Raw genomic sequence first — 17797 nt, 5'->3', positions numbered from 1 at the left:
ATAAACAACATGACAGTTTGTCAATAAAGTTTATGTTTTTTGGCGTTCATGGAAAAAATATCGTATATACTTAAGAAATGTTATTCCGTTAAATGTAAATGTAACAATATCAATATAGTAATAACCGTTTGTTCAAATAATATTAAACATTCTTTCTTGTCAAAATATATTTTCCCTTAAAGAAAATATAACTTCGCACGAGAAACATGATATTTCTGTATTTGTTCTAAAAAGCATTTAATTGAAAATTCAGTAGCCATTGAAAAATTAACAACTTATCCTGATCTGGAAGTCCATGGATGTAAAAGGCTCTAGATTAATTTTTTGTTAATTATTTCAACTTTAAACTCATGGAAAATTTACTTACTGATATTATTACTTATTCGTACCTATTGAATTTAATTACAAGGCGAATTCCAGCGGCCAGGTGTCCCATATTGTATCGGGTATAATCCGCTTCTCGTATCTTGTCATGAAACACCACATACATTCTGCGAAGTAGGATTCCAAGTAGTGCCTGGAATTTTCCCCTGTGCTTTATATTCCGCCATTTCAACGACCCCACAAGCGTTCAGTGACATACAACACCTAAACGAAAATATACAACACCATCATTTAGTGGGACTGCAACCACCTGATAAACAGAAGGAAATCAATCAATTTATTCAGCGGATAAATGTTTGGGAATTCATGTCAGAACTAGATTTAGTTTTATGCTATACATTGTTGTAATATTATTTTAATATTATCTGATGAAACTTTGTTGGAAAGACCGGAAATAGAATAAACGATTTTTCCTGTAAAAATCTTACGAATTTTACACTTAACTTCTGTCAGTTTTAAATAGATACCGTTACTTTTATTTTCGACAAAATTTTTTAATGGAAAATATTAATTACACACAAAGATGTACAAAGTACAAAAAAAAAGATTTCTTAAGTTTTCTAACCATTTCAAGTCTACTTTTAAGTACACTATAAGAATACATTATTGTTGGATTTGAATTAATAATTAGATAAAAACGTAGGAAAGATTTTCGTAAAGACGATTAGTGTGTTCCAATGTTTTCCTGTTCTGTCCTGCACGTTAATGTGAAACAAGAACTTTATGGCATTTTGTTCGGTAATCCGTAAATTCTAAAAATCATGTTAAATGTCGGAAGCAAATTCTTTCACGTTGTACTTCAGGTAACAATACATTGAATACAGATACTTAGTGGAATTTAGGTCATTGTGATAAGGAAATAACTCTTACAATATCTTTAAATTTCAAAGTATCTAATCAAATGGTATTCCTTAATTTTAAACAATAAATAAATTGGCTATTTAAATAAATGTTCGGTGGCACTGGTATTGGATAAAAGTATCAAATATTCTATAGATTTAAAGCAGACTGGAACTTAAAATTGTTTCAGATTGCATAAATTTGCAATGTTCAACATGAAAGAAGAGTACTAACTGAACAAAATCCTGAAATTATGAATAGTTTTTTAAAAATATGCTTCAGTAAAAGTAACCTACTGTCATCACCCCATGAAGTTTAATAAAGAACATTACCAAGTTTAAACTAAATATTAAACGCAGGATATATTCAAAGAAGTTTTATTCATTCTGCCAACTAGCTGATATCAATCAATTGAATTGATTTAAAATGATACAATCAATTTATTCATCGATAATTGATTGGGAATTTTTATCAGAACTAGGTTTAGTTTTATGGTATATATTGATCTAATATATACCTATTGTAATATTACTATTGTAATATTATATATTTTAATGTTACCTGATGAAAGTTTTGTTGGAAAAACGGAGATAGAATAAACGATTTTTCCTGTAAAAATCTGATGAATTTTACACATAACTCTTTTTGTGAGTTTTAAATAGATAAATGTTATTTTTATTTTCAACACAGTTTTTAGACGACAAATATTAATTATAAACAACGATGCATAAAGTAGAAAGAAGTACACTCTGATAAGTTCCAAAATTAATTTATTATGGTAGCCTCTAACTCATATACTCCAAAGATGGTTGAGTTTTACACAGTTCAACTGATCAACGTAAATTAAAAAAAAAAATAATACATGGCTTTTTTTAAAACTTGTTTTGATTCTATATGATTAAAACTACCCACTAGTTTAATTTCAAATTCATTTTTAATTTTTACTTATTTTGGATACAGGAAAGCCTTTGATCACGTAAGCTATTTAAATTATCATTTTTGATGATATCTAGACGAGTCACGTTTTATTTTTGAAACTCAACTAATTTTAATTGAAATCTTTTCCATTTCATAACGACATAAATTATTTAAAACCAATTATTTTTTTTTTTTTCAGGGAAGTATTAATAAAACTAATGCAATCAAATGTTTGTCACTCTTTTTTATAATTCTTCAACACATTTATTATTCACCAGTATGTGGGGGTAAGTAGCCAAATTTATCGATTTAAAACATATTTATATTGACGAAATAATAATATTAATATATTCATATTATATTAAATAATAGCAATAATAATAATGCACCGGACTAAATCCATCCTCACGTCCTTGCAGTTACATCTATAAAGACATTCCTCGGCGGGCAATAACAATGTAATTCAGTATTATCACTTGTCAGCCAACGGGGCAATGGTTTTGCTCAGGAACTGCCCTGTGAAATACGGCATTGGAGGTTTAAAACTATCCTAGCTGAAAGCAGTTGTGCTTCTCGCTTTTGCTGCTTGCAGCGGGTGCGGGAGATATGAACATGGTTTGTCTTTCACAACGTTGAGCGGAGTGCAAACGAGAAGTGCTTATCCCCCTTCCCGGTAGTGGAAAATGGATTCGGGGTGAGCTGATCTGAACTTGCTCTGCTGAAATTTTGCGTCTTTCAACGCGAGTCAGTCACTTCGGCCCTTGGCAGGGATTGTCCCATGCATAAATATATCGGAGCTCCTATTGTTATGTCTGAGCCCTCTCATGTTGATATAGAATTTCAGTCAGTACCTGTCTTCTCGATTCAGGTTAATTCTGTGGGAGGTGGTTGTATGGGAGAACCCAGGCAGGATCAACGATAAGGAATATGCCCAACTGCCTTTAGGTCAGCGCCTTGCGACATATTGACTGACAACACTTTAATCGTGGAAACTCTAACTTCTACAATTTCTGTAGCAGAGACCATCCCCATAAAAAAACGTTAAGTAGCGCCTTTGTATTCGCAAGCAAGGCGAAGGATGAGTGTTAAGTTTGCTGATATTGAAAAGAAGGATCGAACTAAGTTCGACCAAAGTGTAGTAAAGACAAAGAAGATGCCAAAGCGATAAAGAAATGCCAAAATGATCAAGAAGAAAGAAGGGAATTTTAGCAAAATCAGTTCTTTTAGGATTGGTTGAAGGATTACGGAAGCTGCAGGAGAACTACAGCTTTCATTAAAGATAAGGAAGACTACTATGGGATTGTTTGTTGAGAAACAACCCTAGAGTTCTCACGGCTAGTCAGAGCCAAGATGATGGGACTCATAGATATTTAGGTTGTACCACTAATACGCTAAATATCTCCCAGGATATTGCGTGTAGAGACTTGCTAAACGGCACAGAAGAAGAGATCGTCGAAGAGCTTCGTGAACAAGTAATTGTTGCATGTTGACGAATAAATATAGGACGTATCGGAGTAGAATTACTCTTTTAGTCGCATGTACTAATACTTAACAAAACCATGTGTCCCGAAAAAATAAATTCTGATTTTATAGGCTAAATGTTCTTCTGTTCATTCCGACTCCATTGTGTTATTTAGAATGTCAGAAATTTGGACATACATGGACATAAAAGACGTGATCTCTGAACTGGCGCCAGCTTTAGCTAATATAGTTGAACACATCATCAGTTAGAAATTGGAGAGACGATCAGTCAAGGATAGCAGTTCAAAACCGGTAAAGAAAACAGCAAATAAAAGATCAAGTAATAGTAACTCTTACCCACCGAGAAATGAATCTGAAAGAAAATGAAGCGAAAAGCCAGAGGAGCCTGAAGTCAAAGTGCAGATTGAAAAACCCCTATTCAGAGAATTGAGTGAGAATGAACAGATAAAGATATTACAAAATGAGAGTGCTTGACGACCAACAATGGAGCTGCCAAAAGAAAATCCTTTAAGTGAAAGCGTGTGACCGTTAATTGCCCCAACATTTTAGCCCAGCATTAAGCCTAGAATCTTATCATGCAATGGTCTCCACCGTCATCTAAGTCGGTATCATCTGATGCCAGCAGCAAAACATCCTCCATGATTTACAGGGGATTGGAATATTTCATCTCAAAGCTCTCAAACACCCTGGAAACAGAGGGGGAGGCCGTCATGAGGATGGAGAAAAGAAGGAAAGAATAATGGACTAATGGTTAAACTATACGATATATCATGTGTTTTTAGTCGGTTTTATAAGTTTTTTGAAGAATTTAATATAAACGTGAATTTTTTAATAATTACAGGACCTAGTAGTTTTGAATAAATCTGTCAAACATTCCTGTAGAAACGTAAAATATGATTTTCAGTGGCTAGGATACACCATTTTCACCTTGTATTTCTAATAATTTGATTTGATGTGGCTATTCTTTCGACTAGGTTTTTACTTTTATTGTTATTTTATTTTTTTATTTTTTGAGATAAGGACTAATGATGACTCCATCAGTTGATGCCCGTAAATCTATAAAACCCAATAATAATAGTAATAATAATAATAAACGTATCATTAATTTTGTAAATAATTGCAAAATTTCAGTTTAATAAGCATATATGTATATGCGACTCTTTTTGTATGTATTAATATATTATGAATTATGTGATTAATTCAGAATCTTTTATTAATTTAATAGAGAAAATGTGTTTGAAATGATTTTTTAATGTTAATTATTTATTTTTTCAGTAGTTCATATTACGTTTAAGAGAATATTAATTTTAATATTCCTTGAAAGAACTAAGAAAACTTTCATATAACGCAGTCTTCCATCGTCTTTCTTACGTAAAATAGGTAGTTTCACTAATACAGTTAATACAACCGGTTAGTGTTATAAGAAAACTATTAGAATATCCTAATATAACATAATCCCAATAACCCAATATCCTAATACCTAATATCCTAATATAACAAATATATCCTACTAATATCATTTAAATTTTTGTTCTTTTTGTATGAATAATATTTTTGTCACTGAAAAATAAAATGTTATCTTACGATGAAAAAATGTTGAATATTATCTCTGTTAAAATGTTATAGATTAGAGTATTCAGTATTTTATTTAATATTTTATATTTCCGCAGCATTTTTATGCAAAAAGCCACAACTGGAAATTACTATTATGCCTATGAGAAAGAATTTACGTATTTATTGGGAATTGGAGCACAGAGAATATGGAGACTGGATTGGGATTTATGATTACGAATTGGATGAAAATAGTCGACATAAAAGATTAATTAAATCTCATGAAGTTAGGTTAGAAAAAGGATATATTGACACAAAAATTATTTTTCAATATGATAAAGATATCAAAATAAAAGAAAAATGTTTACGATACTATGCAGTTTATTGGAGAATAGTTTCTAATAAATCACGAGGTAAGGAATAAATTAATTTAATATATGTGTATATTTATTTTAAAACTTATTACTTTAATATGAAAATATATTATGGTGACTATAAAATATGATTTTCTACGTAATTACTAGTTTTACCCGTTAAAAATCAACAGGAAAAATAATTCTAAAAACAAAAAAACAGAATATCTTTCTTGTCCCAAAAATAAATTAAAAAACTTATTTTAAAGTAAGAAATAAAAGAGAAGAAAGTTGTATGAAATAATACGATTCTCTTAAATGAAAAGTGTATTTAATAATTTTACTATTAGTGAGAATTATAATTAAGTTAATTCTAGACAATTAAACTTATTTCCAGTTACTCCAGACTTTCTAGTAGACGGATCGGGCTGTTTTTGGTTTATTCTGTTTGCAATGGCCCACAGATATCACCAACCATCGGCGGATCTTCAAAATAATTTTTCTGTGAGTAATACCCTCGGAAAGTTTCTTAATTAAGGAATAAATAAAGATTTTTTTTAGGAATTCTCAAGGAGAGTCAAATTTTGCGGCCCAATGTTACTTGACATAACTTTTTGTCATTCCTAACAATATAAAAAAAAATAAGCTCGATCCGTCCTGTAGTGTGCCCAAACAGACTGCGAATATGTTTTCAGCAATTTTTTTATATATATACGTAATTATTAATTAAATTATTCTGATTAGTCAACATCGACGGGATAAAAATTATTAAAACTAAATTTAAGAGTAAATTGTTTTTGATCAGATTTAATTTGTGTTTCATTATTTGTACTGTTATATTTAAAAATGGCCACCACGAAAAAAGTTTCCTGAAGGTTTAAAAGATCTCGACCATAAATAAATTACTAAACGTATTTTTTCTAAAATCCATAATAAATACGAAAATTTTTCTAACATTTTCATATCCAAAATCTTAAATTAAAAAAACAAAATAATTATTTAAAAATCACAAGAAGAATTGCTAAATTCACATTTCTAACTTAATTGAATTTTTTGTATTCATTGTACACTATAAATATATACCAAATTTACATTTTTATTAATGAAATTTCCCGCTGACAGAGTACAAAAAATTGTAATTTGTATAATCAAACCGGTAAGAAATTTATTAAAATATCAATGGCAACAGTTATTAAAAAGATTTTTTTTTCTGAGAAAAGCTAAACTTTCGTATAACAAGACTGGCAAGGCCAATTTTGTATGGGTATTCCATGTGTAAGTAGTAATGATCTAACTAATGTGTCTGCTAATTACATAAGAGCAATTATTTGAAAAAAAAGAACAGTTATCTACAAAATTCTCAGTTATTCCGGGAGATAATTTTTGCACAGCTTTCTAGTCTATAACATAAACTAAAAATTATTTTACATAAAAGATACCTCTTAATAATAATAATTTTTTGATAGCCTTCACATCTCCCCTTACACCCATCCGAACCTCCTTGGAAAAAACCCCTAACTAACAGGGAAACAGAATGGCCTTCTGTAATGTGAAGATAGTGCATAAAGCAATAAAGAGAACCTTCGTACATGCACTAATCCTATCAGGAGACATATGAAGCAGAGGAACGTCAAAAAAATTCATTAAAAAAAAAAAGAAAAAAAAATACAAAATGTAAAATATTAACCTAACCAGGCACTAACAAGAAATTATACTCCAAATAACTTATTTCACAAGGTTTAATACGAAATACATCGACTACACAACTATACTCGTTCAGCCAGCCAATACATCTAGCTTTAAGTGTCAATCTACTATTGTTACACCATTTAAACAGACAGTGCCTATTAGAGCAAATAAAGGAACACGTATTGTTATGTTCCTTAAATCGCATTCAATAACCACATTAACCATTTTATGGGCAAAGGCAAGCTCTTGCATTGTGCGCCTGAACTTGAGCGGCTACATCTTGCAAAAACAGAACTCCTGATATCTCTCAAAGAAAGAGATATTACAACCAAGATGCAGCATATAGAATAGTCGCTTCTGCACTGCTTCTAGGCTATTATACGTATAGTTCCTAACACAATTCCAGATGAGAGCACTATATTTAAAAATGGGTGTAACCATCGTTTTATATAGGTACAGGATGGTACTTGCATACTGGAAAAGCCGACTAACCGAAAGAAGCAAACCAAGATTCTTTGTAGACTTGGAGACTATCCTACTTACGTGCTCACTGAAAACTAATTTTGAATCAAGATAAACCCCAAGATCAGAAAACCTTTAACACGTTGTATGGGATGCTGACCTATCCTGTATGTATATTTTTCCATGAGATTTTTTTTTAGAATAAGTTATAAGGGTGCTGTTTTTGGAAAATTAAGCGGAAATCTCTTATCATCTGATCATTTATGGATTTTTTTAATATGAGATTGCAGAACCTCGCGATCAGAATAGCTGTTAATAATAATAATATTAGAGAGGATGAAATAGCACGATTAATGCTCAGCTTTCCTCACCCATAATACTGGTGGGTGACTTCAATGCACATAATTCTCTTTGGAGGTTGGTCGAGTAAATCCCCGTGAAAGAGAATTGGATGAAGTTCCTCCTGAATTCTGATTTCATTATCTAAATGATGATTTAGGAACTTTTTCCAATGCCAGAGATGGATCAACGTCCTGTGTAGATCTAGAACTTATAAGTGTACCTCCATATCACCGAGGTACACTTTCCATGTTTTAGAGGATTTACATTAAAGCTATAATTTTACGGTGCAAATTGTAACTGAGGTTACAAGAAAAATATATCCCATCTCTAAACGATGGCTGTTTGATAAATCAGATCAAACGACGAAGGCTTCAAAGCTAGGATGATACTCCCTCAAACAACTGGAGTTATCGAAGCCGATGTTTACGCTAAAATAATGCCATATTTGATTATGCATCAAGATATATTCCCAAAATATCTGGGAAACTCAAGAAGCGACCAGTTCAGTGGTAGAACGATAAAATAAATGAAGCTATTTCAAGAAAGAAAAAAGCGTATAACGGTTTTAAGAAACGTCCAACATTAGAACACCTAATTGCCTTTAATAAATACAGGGCGTATGCAAAATTACTTATGATAGACGCTAAAAAACATTGCTGTATTTAAATAAAATGTAAGGGCCCTTTACACTCTTACATATGATGAATAATGTGGTGATTTAATCCCTATTTTAAAGCATATGATGAGGGCTAATGACTGCAGATATCGATGCTCGTATAACACAAAAAAATAAAAAAATAATAATTCAGTTTTTTTTAATATTAAGATTTTGTGCTTAATTTATATTTGAATGGTTTATCTTTGATTATATTATTGTTATACCTTATTAAATTTTACATTCTAAAAAAAGATATAATATAAACTAATAAGATTAAAACATCTAATTTAATTAATGAAACTCAAGTTATATTTCATAATTAAGTTATTATATATTTATCTACAATTAATAATAGCATACCTTTAAAATTCATTGTGATGTACATATCAATCAACTTCTGAAGCCGATGCCTTTCGAAATAGTTGTATCTCTCTCACCTCATCTCTGACATTTCCTAACCCCTGTAAGATGCGAACTCCCTTTCCTTCTACATGTATTGAAGAATGCACTTTGGGATTTCTCCTTGATTTCTTCCTTATTGCTTTTCCTTCACATAAATATAATTTGTTAAATAGTAATCAATTTTATAAAAAAAAAAACAAAAAAAAAAACAGTAAAATGCTGACATTCACCTTAGCTAGCGGATTTTTTTTTACAAACAAATAGATCGTGGCGGTAGAAAACATACATTTTCTATATTTAGAAGAAATTATATATAGAGAGAGAGATACTAATATTATCATTTATGTTTATATAACGTCAGTGTGTGGATGACATATTAATTTTACGAAACCAATCAATTGAAAATTAACACTAAATTATATTAAATAATTTACGCGTGGAAAAAAATTAATGAATGTTTTTGGATATAAAAATTATTAAAAACTAATGGAAACCTACAATATATTTGTGGTAATAAATAAAAACTACAAATAAAATTATTATTTGCATAAATTTCTATCCTTATCTAGACTCACAAAAATAACATTATAATACGAGAATAAATGTATAAACAAATATACTGATGATATAAAAGTAACAGTGATAAATATATAATATTATACATAAAATAGCTTAAAAAAAATTGAAGTATATAAATAAAATAAAAACCAATAATTAATTAGTTTTAAATAATATCAAAAAATAATCAGAAGAATAATTTATTAGAAAAAAAATCAAAAAATGAATAGGAAATAAATCCCGTAGAGACAGTTAGCTAAATTGAAAATATTAACAGATTTTTACAATAAATTTGCTTTTAAAATTAAATATAACCTTTCAAATTGTTCAAATCTCTGAAAGAAACAGATATATATATATAATCTTTCAAATCTCTGAAAGAAACAGATATATATATATATATATATATATAATATATACATATATATAATCTATCTGGTATACCTAAAACAGAATGTTTTAATTGTAGTAGGATATAAATGAAACTACAAACAAATCATTAAAACAAAACAAAAAATCAGAACATTGCAAAGCACCCACGAACGGAATAAAGTTCAAACGTGTCTCACCATGTAATTTGAAAATATTCTCTATTACTGGTTACCTTTGAAAATAAGAATAAAATCGTATCATAAATTAAACTTCACAATGTATTTATTATATATTATAAACGTAGAAATTAATTTTTATATTGTCATATCAATAAATAAAAGTTAATTTACTAACCGATAAACAGAATCCATTAACGATGATTTGCATAGATCAGCAAAATTACATAATAAGCACAACTCAGCAACACAGTCCGTCTACGGGCTTGATTAGATAATTATACGATTTTCACTGAAATAGGTTGTATATTTTTGAAAAGTACAGTGATTAGCAAAAGCGAATATATCTAAATTGATGACGTAAACTTCAAAGCTTGTGCGTGGAAATATGAAAATTGAAATTATTTAGCATGTGAAAAATGCCACGCCTTACCGGGGGATTTAAACACGAGACCTCCAAATGAAAGGCGAAGTTACTACCGTTCCCCCATGGAGATCAACATTATTGTAGTCTCAGATGTTTAAGTAGTTAATATAAAAAAACTGTGTTAAAAAGATAGGAAATTTAATAGTGTCTTTTTTCTTTGTTTATCTGAGTGAAAAATATTTTCGTGTTTTCATCACCCGGACACGATGTATTGTTTTGTAAAAAATATTTTAAAATGTACAATTAAAAATTAATTAAAAACTAAAAACCCAACAGAGTTGGATTAGAGTATTGGACACTCCCAATGGGCTGAGTTATACTTAATTGTGGGTCCTGCCCAGGGGAGGGGAATAAAAAAAACCAACAATGTAAAAATACTTCAACGTAAAACGCTTGAAACGCATGTGCTTAAGCCTGAAATTAAATGAACATAAATATATAACTATTATTTAATGTTTATAAATAATTAAACAAATATTAATATCTATTTAATTACCCGCAGCTATACTGAAATATTAAAATATTTTTTTTTTCTTTGTTTCTAATCAGCCGTAGTAAGTACTTGTTTCGCAGTTCATCCCACGTGGATGGAACACTACTGGGATATTATAAAAGACCGGCCGTTAAATCAAATATTCATTCCTGGTACACACGACTCAGCATCTTATGAAGGACTAAATCATAATCCGCTTAAAAAAATGAGTGGATATTATAGGAAAACCGCTTTATTCAGCTTTTTTAAACACGTAAAGCAGAATATTGTTCCATTTATAAATCTGTATGCTCTTACACAGGTAAGAAATTTTGTTTTATATGATGATAATTTATTTGAAATATTATAGACTCTCTTCTAAAATTTATAATTCTAATAAGAAGTACAATTTATGTTTGTACGGGTAGGTTTACCAGTTTTATGTATTAATGTAACTTTAAAATAATAAAAATAAAATGGATTTAAATTTCAGTACCAAACGCTCAGTTATACAATAACTACGCTTCAGAAAGTTCAAGGAAGTTGAAAAATGTTATTTATGCACGTCACCTACAAACCATTATCAAGTTTATCAGAATCATGATGGAAATCGTACATTAACTTTTTGCCATTCTTATCAGTCTAAAAAAAATTAATTATGTATTTTAAGATTATTCAATTTTAAATTAATGGAAATTTTCTTTGTAAGCACTTGTAATATAATTTGTAAACTTCTTCTTCAGTGTAGTATCCAGCTGTACTGTTATCAAAAGCTGTATAAGTTAGGAAATAAATTAGGTAAGCGATGAAATATATCTTTCATTAAAATTTTTATTATTTTTTTTATATATCTTATTAAAGTCAAATTCAGCGTATTTTTTATATTAATCATTTTTTAAACATGGAAAAGGTGGTATTATAATATTATTTATATATAAATAAATTAAATTTGACCTTACCAATAATTCGTTCGCAGTCTCTTTTCTAGTACTTTCGGTCATTCGACCATCCTCAGGAAAAGTTGTTTTTCAATTAAAATCATTAAAATTTAATTATGTAAAAAATTAATCTTATAAAATGTTAAAATCATAACTGGTCGTTAGAGTATAATGTTAGTCATGTCTGTTATGTAAGAAGGTCGCAGTTGTTATCAATCTTAATGGTTTGAGGGAGTTTAGGCATCCTGATAATTATTAATTATTTGTTTAAATAAAATATCGTCCTCGAATCTGGTCTGTTCATTGATTAATTTATTGTTATAATATTATATATTGGGTTTTTCGAGGATATTGGTTTTACAAAAGGCCTTCGAAATGTCTAATATTTTAATAAAATTATCGGGATTGTAGCAGTGTTTATTTTATAATATGTGTCTATAGCATAACTTGATTTATCCAAGTATTCTTTCTTTATATAGTTGATGTGCTCTTTGGCTCTAATAGAAAAAGAACGGTTGGCACAGTTTTTTTATATGTTACAAGTGTCTTGAGATTTACTTTTATAATGTGCTACTTGTAAAATACGTGTTATATTTAACGCCTTTATACGTCTTCTTTATATGTGTCCTAATTTATATGAGGTAATTTGTAAATTTTATGGGTAGTACTTATATATATAGGTATAGGTATAGGTAAATAGTATAGTGATATATAATATAATAGTATAGTTAATAGTATAGGTATATATTTTTTTTTCTCGATATAAAATTTACAATCAGTTACACAATTACAGTACCACAATTACGTATGATAACATATTCAATCACATGTAGAGAGGCTTTCATCGAAGGTTCTCAAAAATTATATACTAATATTCTCGTACAGAATTATACAGAACATTTAAGATACGTAAGTACACACGTAAAATTAGGTTAGAGAACAGTTCAATACAAAACAAGAATAGTTGAAAACAGAATAAAAACAATCGTAAAAATTCATAAAGAGAGAAAAAATTAAAATAAAATTATAATTAATAATGGAAGAATAATAACTACAATTGAAGGAAGTTAAATAATGAACCAATGGCTAACACTAAGTTAATGCACTTCTATCTCAATTCATATAAATTCATCAAGGTTCAACAAATAGCATCCTTTTAGCTTTCTAACGTCTTCACTATTGTCTAGAAGATTAATAGGTAAACCGATCATGTGTTTGTTAAGCTGTAATTTATATTTTGTACCGCATTGCAGTATTTCTTCGTGAAATACGGTAAACTCAGATATTTTTAGGTTTTACTATTTCTTACAAACCAAGGCGCACTTGTGATGCTTTTAAGCAATTTGTTTTGGAATCGCTGTAACCTCTATTTGTTTTGTAATCTCTATTTCCGTTTCTTGCTCTACTCCATAGCTGGGTCCCATAGATCTAAATCCGTTACAGGATCGTTGTTTACAATAATTGTAGGATAGTTAAAGCTGTAACCTCTTGTTCAACAACCAGTACATTTCTTTTAACCTAATAACCAATTGTTTTCTCCTTTCTCTTACATGAACCTTCCAACTCAGACAGTGAATAAAATGAAGACCAAGGTTCCGTACACTTTCAGTGAGAATGACATAAAGATCCATGGTCTCCTCGTTGCAAATGTCAGATTTTTTTTTTTTACCATTTGAGAACAAGCGTTAACCTCCTAGAAGACGTGAAGTGACATGGCTAAAGACTATCCCCCCTTAGTGCAGCTTGAAGCTGAACTTCCGACGGGGTTCTTCTTGGATCATTGAGACATCCCGACATCCCTCCCGGTTGCCATGGTGACTCTCCACAAGACAGCTACCCTTCCCTTCCCTATCACCTAGTCTGGGTCCGGGTATGCACCCCACGCATTTCCCCCTGAATAACGCGTTCACCTCACAAACCTCGAGGGTCCTCAATGCGTCATCAGAACGTCCTGATCCAGCCATCTGCTGGCAGCAAGAGGCTGCCTCCCTGACCCTGCACGTGTCCACGATTCGACTTCCTGGTGACAGAATCTTTTTCGCCAGTTCCCCTCGAATTTTTTTTTCAAATTCATACTAGTGGAGTTTGATATCCACACAGTATAGCCTCATTAGCTCAAGTCAGTCGAATATATATGTCATTGCCCTTTCACCCCCCCCCCCCATGCAACTTATATGTGAAGCAAGATTTATTTACCAACACAATTCAATTCAGTATACATACAACCAAGTAACTTAACATTACAAAATGGATGAAATACAATTATTAAATACATTAAAGTTATTATACATATTTGCAATAATACAGCTATATTAGTAGGTCATACTACAACACATATACTAATGAGTTTGCATCATAAATGGTGTACACCAACATATATAGCACAATAAAACAATATAATAACAGTACAATGTAATGATGATTACATTGTGAATGATTACATTCCTAACAATAGGAACATTAATAAACAATGCTAGATAAAAAAAATTACTCCTTAAATATTAAAAATATGCTATCATAGTTAAATATCAAAGTGAAATATGCTACGGTACCTACACCAGCCCAGATAGTAAATCCTAATTACTCGCCAACAAGCACAATACAAGTTATAAGAAACATAAAAATACATGATAAAAAATCAGTAAACAAAATGCAATACAATACAATACATAACATCTTCATTACGAAGTATAAAGTGTAGGGGCCCTTGTCCCTGATTCATACGTCTGCGCCTACCCATGAAGCATTTCTGACAGTGAGCTTCATCTCGTCAGGATGCAACAGCACATCATTTATGTATAATACATACGGCAAAAAATTTCAATAAGCATATGACAAAGAGTTATTATACAAAACATTACTAATAAAATAGATAGGATCCTTAAAATTACAACAAATCGAAGAACACATAGATACAAATATTACCCAATCTTAGACTAAAAATAACAAAAGTAACATGATATGAAGTGCCCAAGAAGGTACGGCACAATATATACATTCCATAACAAAGTATAAGGGGTCCTTGTTCTCAGTTGTTCTTGTTCCCAAATGTCACATGGTTGGACATCGCTTCATTAACCCTAATCTTCTATCTTGATAGTCATTCAATGGTTTGGTCCAGCTCAGATTATTCTTTACATAAAACTAGTGTTGGGTTAACATCGATATCCGGGATAGCAGTATCATCGGCAAATGAAGCGTCAGTGACATAGTCCGTAGTTGGAAGGTCCGCTTTAAAGATAGATAATAAGAAAGATCCAAAACTGATCCTTGAGAAACTCCCGACTTACTGTCAAAGGACACAGAAAACTCCTTATTATAATTCATTGTAAAAAATATCTGTCCAGGTAGACATGCAGAACCAAGTAATACGGATGAGGTAGGCTCTCTTTCAACTTGTATAACAGGCCAGGTAGTCACACTTTGTCGAAGACCTACTTAACATCCAGGGAGTTAGTCGAAAAGTATTACTTCTCCTCAAGGTACTTGCTGATAACTTCAAACAAGTCTATGCGTTTCCTCAGTAATAAAGTAACCACTTCGGATGCCGAACTGATGATCAGGAACAACACAACCATGTTCAAAAATAGGCTACAGACTGAGGTTTCTCAATCATTTTAGACAAAATGGATAACAGCCTTATTGGCCTGGATTCTTGTGCCAGTTTACCGGGTTTCGGGAAACACATAATGCACAGGATCTTATTAAAGAGGTGTTCTATATGTTGGATTTGAAAGGAAACATAAGTAGCAATTTATTACTATTACTTTCAGAACCTCTGATTACGAAAGTGTCTTAACAAGAAGAATTAGAGGAATATTCAAGGTAGTGACTATATGAGCATAATATCTGTTTAATTATAGGACAAAAAATACGTCTGAGTTGTTGTGTACGTCAAAGTGTTTATTTTTTAAGTTTCAGTAAAATATTCCAAGAAAAGATTTCATATATTTTAAACGTGTATTGAGTAATTTCTAATTTAAAGTGTTGTCTCATTTGTCATGCTATTTAACAAATGTAATACGTAATTTCAAACATGAAAATCTGATTTTCAAAGTGTTTTAAGCTGAGTTGACAAATAGAAAAAAATTACTCCTTAAATATTAAAAATATGCTATCATAGTTAAATATCAAAGTGAAATATGCTACGGAACAATAAATCAAGTTAACAATTTTGTAAATATCTTATTTAAATTTCTTACCGTGTGACTACGGAATTATGTACAAAATGCCTAAGCTTTAGATTATGTAATTTTATGATAATATACGAATAATGAAATCGAACTTCTGTATCATTTGCCCGGAAAACATAATCGAAAATCATGGGAAAACCTTATTGGAATTACATTAAAAAGTCCAAAATAATTAACTAAATAGAATATAACGTATTTCACACTCTTAAATAATTTTTTTGTATAATTTATAAAAATAATGTTTTCATATATTTAATATTGATATATATAAATATATATATATATATATATATATATATATATATATATATATAATATGTTTAATATTGGTTTAATTAATATTGATTTATTACGTTATGACTGCAAACAAGTAAATTAATAAGAATAAATAAATTATAAAAAATAAAATATAAAATATAATTATAGTATAACTATAGTAAAATAAATATTTTAGCTAAACTTTTAAATATTTGTTTAAGTAAACTTACAAGAGAATTCAAAATTGTCTAATAATTATAATTTAAAAAATTATTAATTGAGTAATACATTTATAAACGACACCGTTTTTTTAAATTTAAATAAATTATATGGAAAACAGTTTTGATTTATTTTCTTATGTAAATTAGTTAAAATGTGAAACTTAAGCATTGTAACAAACTATCTTGAAAGCCACATTAATAGCGTTATTCATTACTTCATGTACACACACACATATATATATATATATATATATATATCTACATATATAAAAATGTTAAGTTCGTTTGTGTACTCTTCAAAAACTCAAAATGTTCTGCACCGATTGAGCTGAAATTTTAGCACGATATATAACCCGCATCAACGATTGTTTTCATCTATTTTTAATAAATCTATCTATCTATTTTTAATTTGTACATTTTTAATTTGGAAATTTAAACAATGGAAAACCAATCAGATCAATTCAAGATGGCCGCTGTCAAACACAACGACCAAATTTCTTTTAATTATATTTAGCACCTAAAACATCTGTACTTTATTAAAAAAAAAAAAAAACACGATAAAAAAATGTTAGCACGATATATAACCCGCATCAAAGATTGTTTTCATTTATTTTTAATAAATCTATCTATCTATTTTTAATTTGTACAGTTTTTTAATAAATAAGAGGCTAATAAATCAGATGGAAATGTAAACAAAGGAAAACCAATCAGATGCAAGATGGCCGCTCTCAAACAACGACGAATCACAAAGAGCCCGTATGGCCGTTGCCAATGTAAACAGAATCACAACTGATTAAGTAACAAATTTCTGTGAATTATATTTAACAGCTAAAACATCTTTTTTTGTTTAAAAAAAAAACAAAAAAAAACACCAAAACAAAAAGAAAAGCCACCAAGAAGGATGACTTACAGTAAATAAATTAAAACACCCAACTTTCTTATAGCCCAGATAGACTTAAGACTATGCAAACAAAAAAAGTCGAAATAACCAAATACACAGAAAATAATATCCCTACATAATGGCCAAAAAATCCTTTGTTAGGTTAAATATTCACTTTTTTATGAATTTACAGAAGGCATTTAATTGAATTACAGAAGTCA

General features: G+C 29.8%; 1 protein-coding gene across 1 annotated transcript in view; it reads left to right on the top strand.

The window, feature by feature from the left end:
• LOC142328315 (PI-PLC X domain-containing protein 1-like) overlaps positions 1 to 17797 on the top strand; it is a 211881-nt gene that overhangs the window by 181385 nt on the left and 12699 nt on the right. Inside the window, exons 2-4 of the mRNA XM_075372020.1 lie at positions 2342 to 2429; positions 5295 to 5588; positions 11164 to 11408. Coding sequence (XP_075228135.1) covers positions 2342 to 2429; positions 5295 to 5588; positions 11164 to 11408 — 627 coding nt within the window. The remainder of the gene's footprint in view (positions 1 to 2341; positions 2430 to 5294; positions 5589 to 11163; positions 11409 to 17797) is intronic.

This window comes from Lycorma delicatula, chromosome 7 (assembly GCF_047948215.1).
Source record: "Lycorma delicatula isolate Av1 chromosome 7, ASM4794821v1, whole genome shotgun sequence".
Taxonomy (NCBI): domain Eukaryota; kingdom Metazoa; phylum Arthropoda; class Insecta; order Hemiptera; family Fulgoridae; genus Lycorma; species Lycorma delicatula.
The sequence above is the reverse complement of the archived record's forward strand: the minus strand, read 5'-3'. Positions and strand labels throughout refer to the sequence as shown.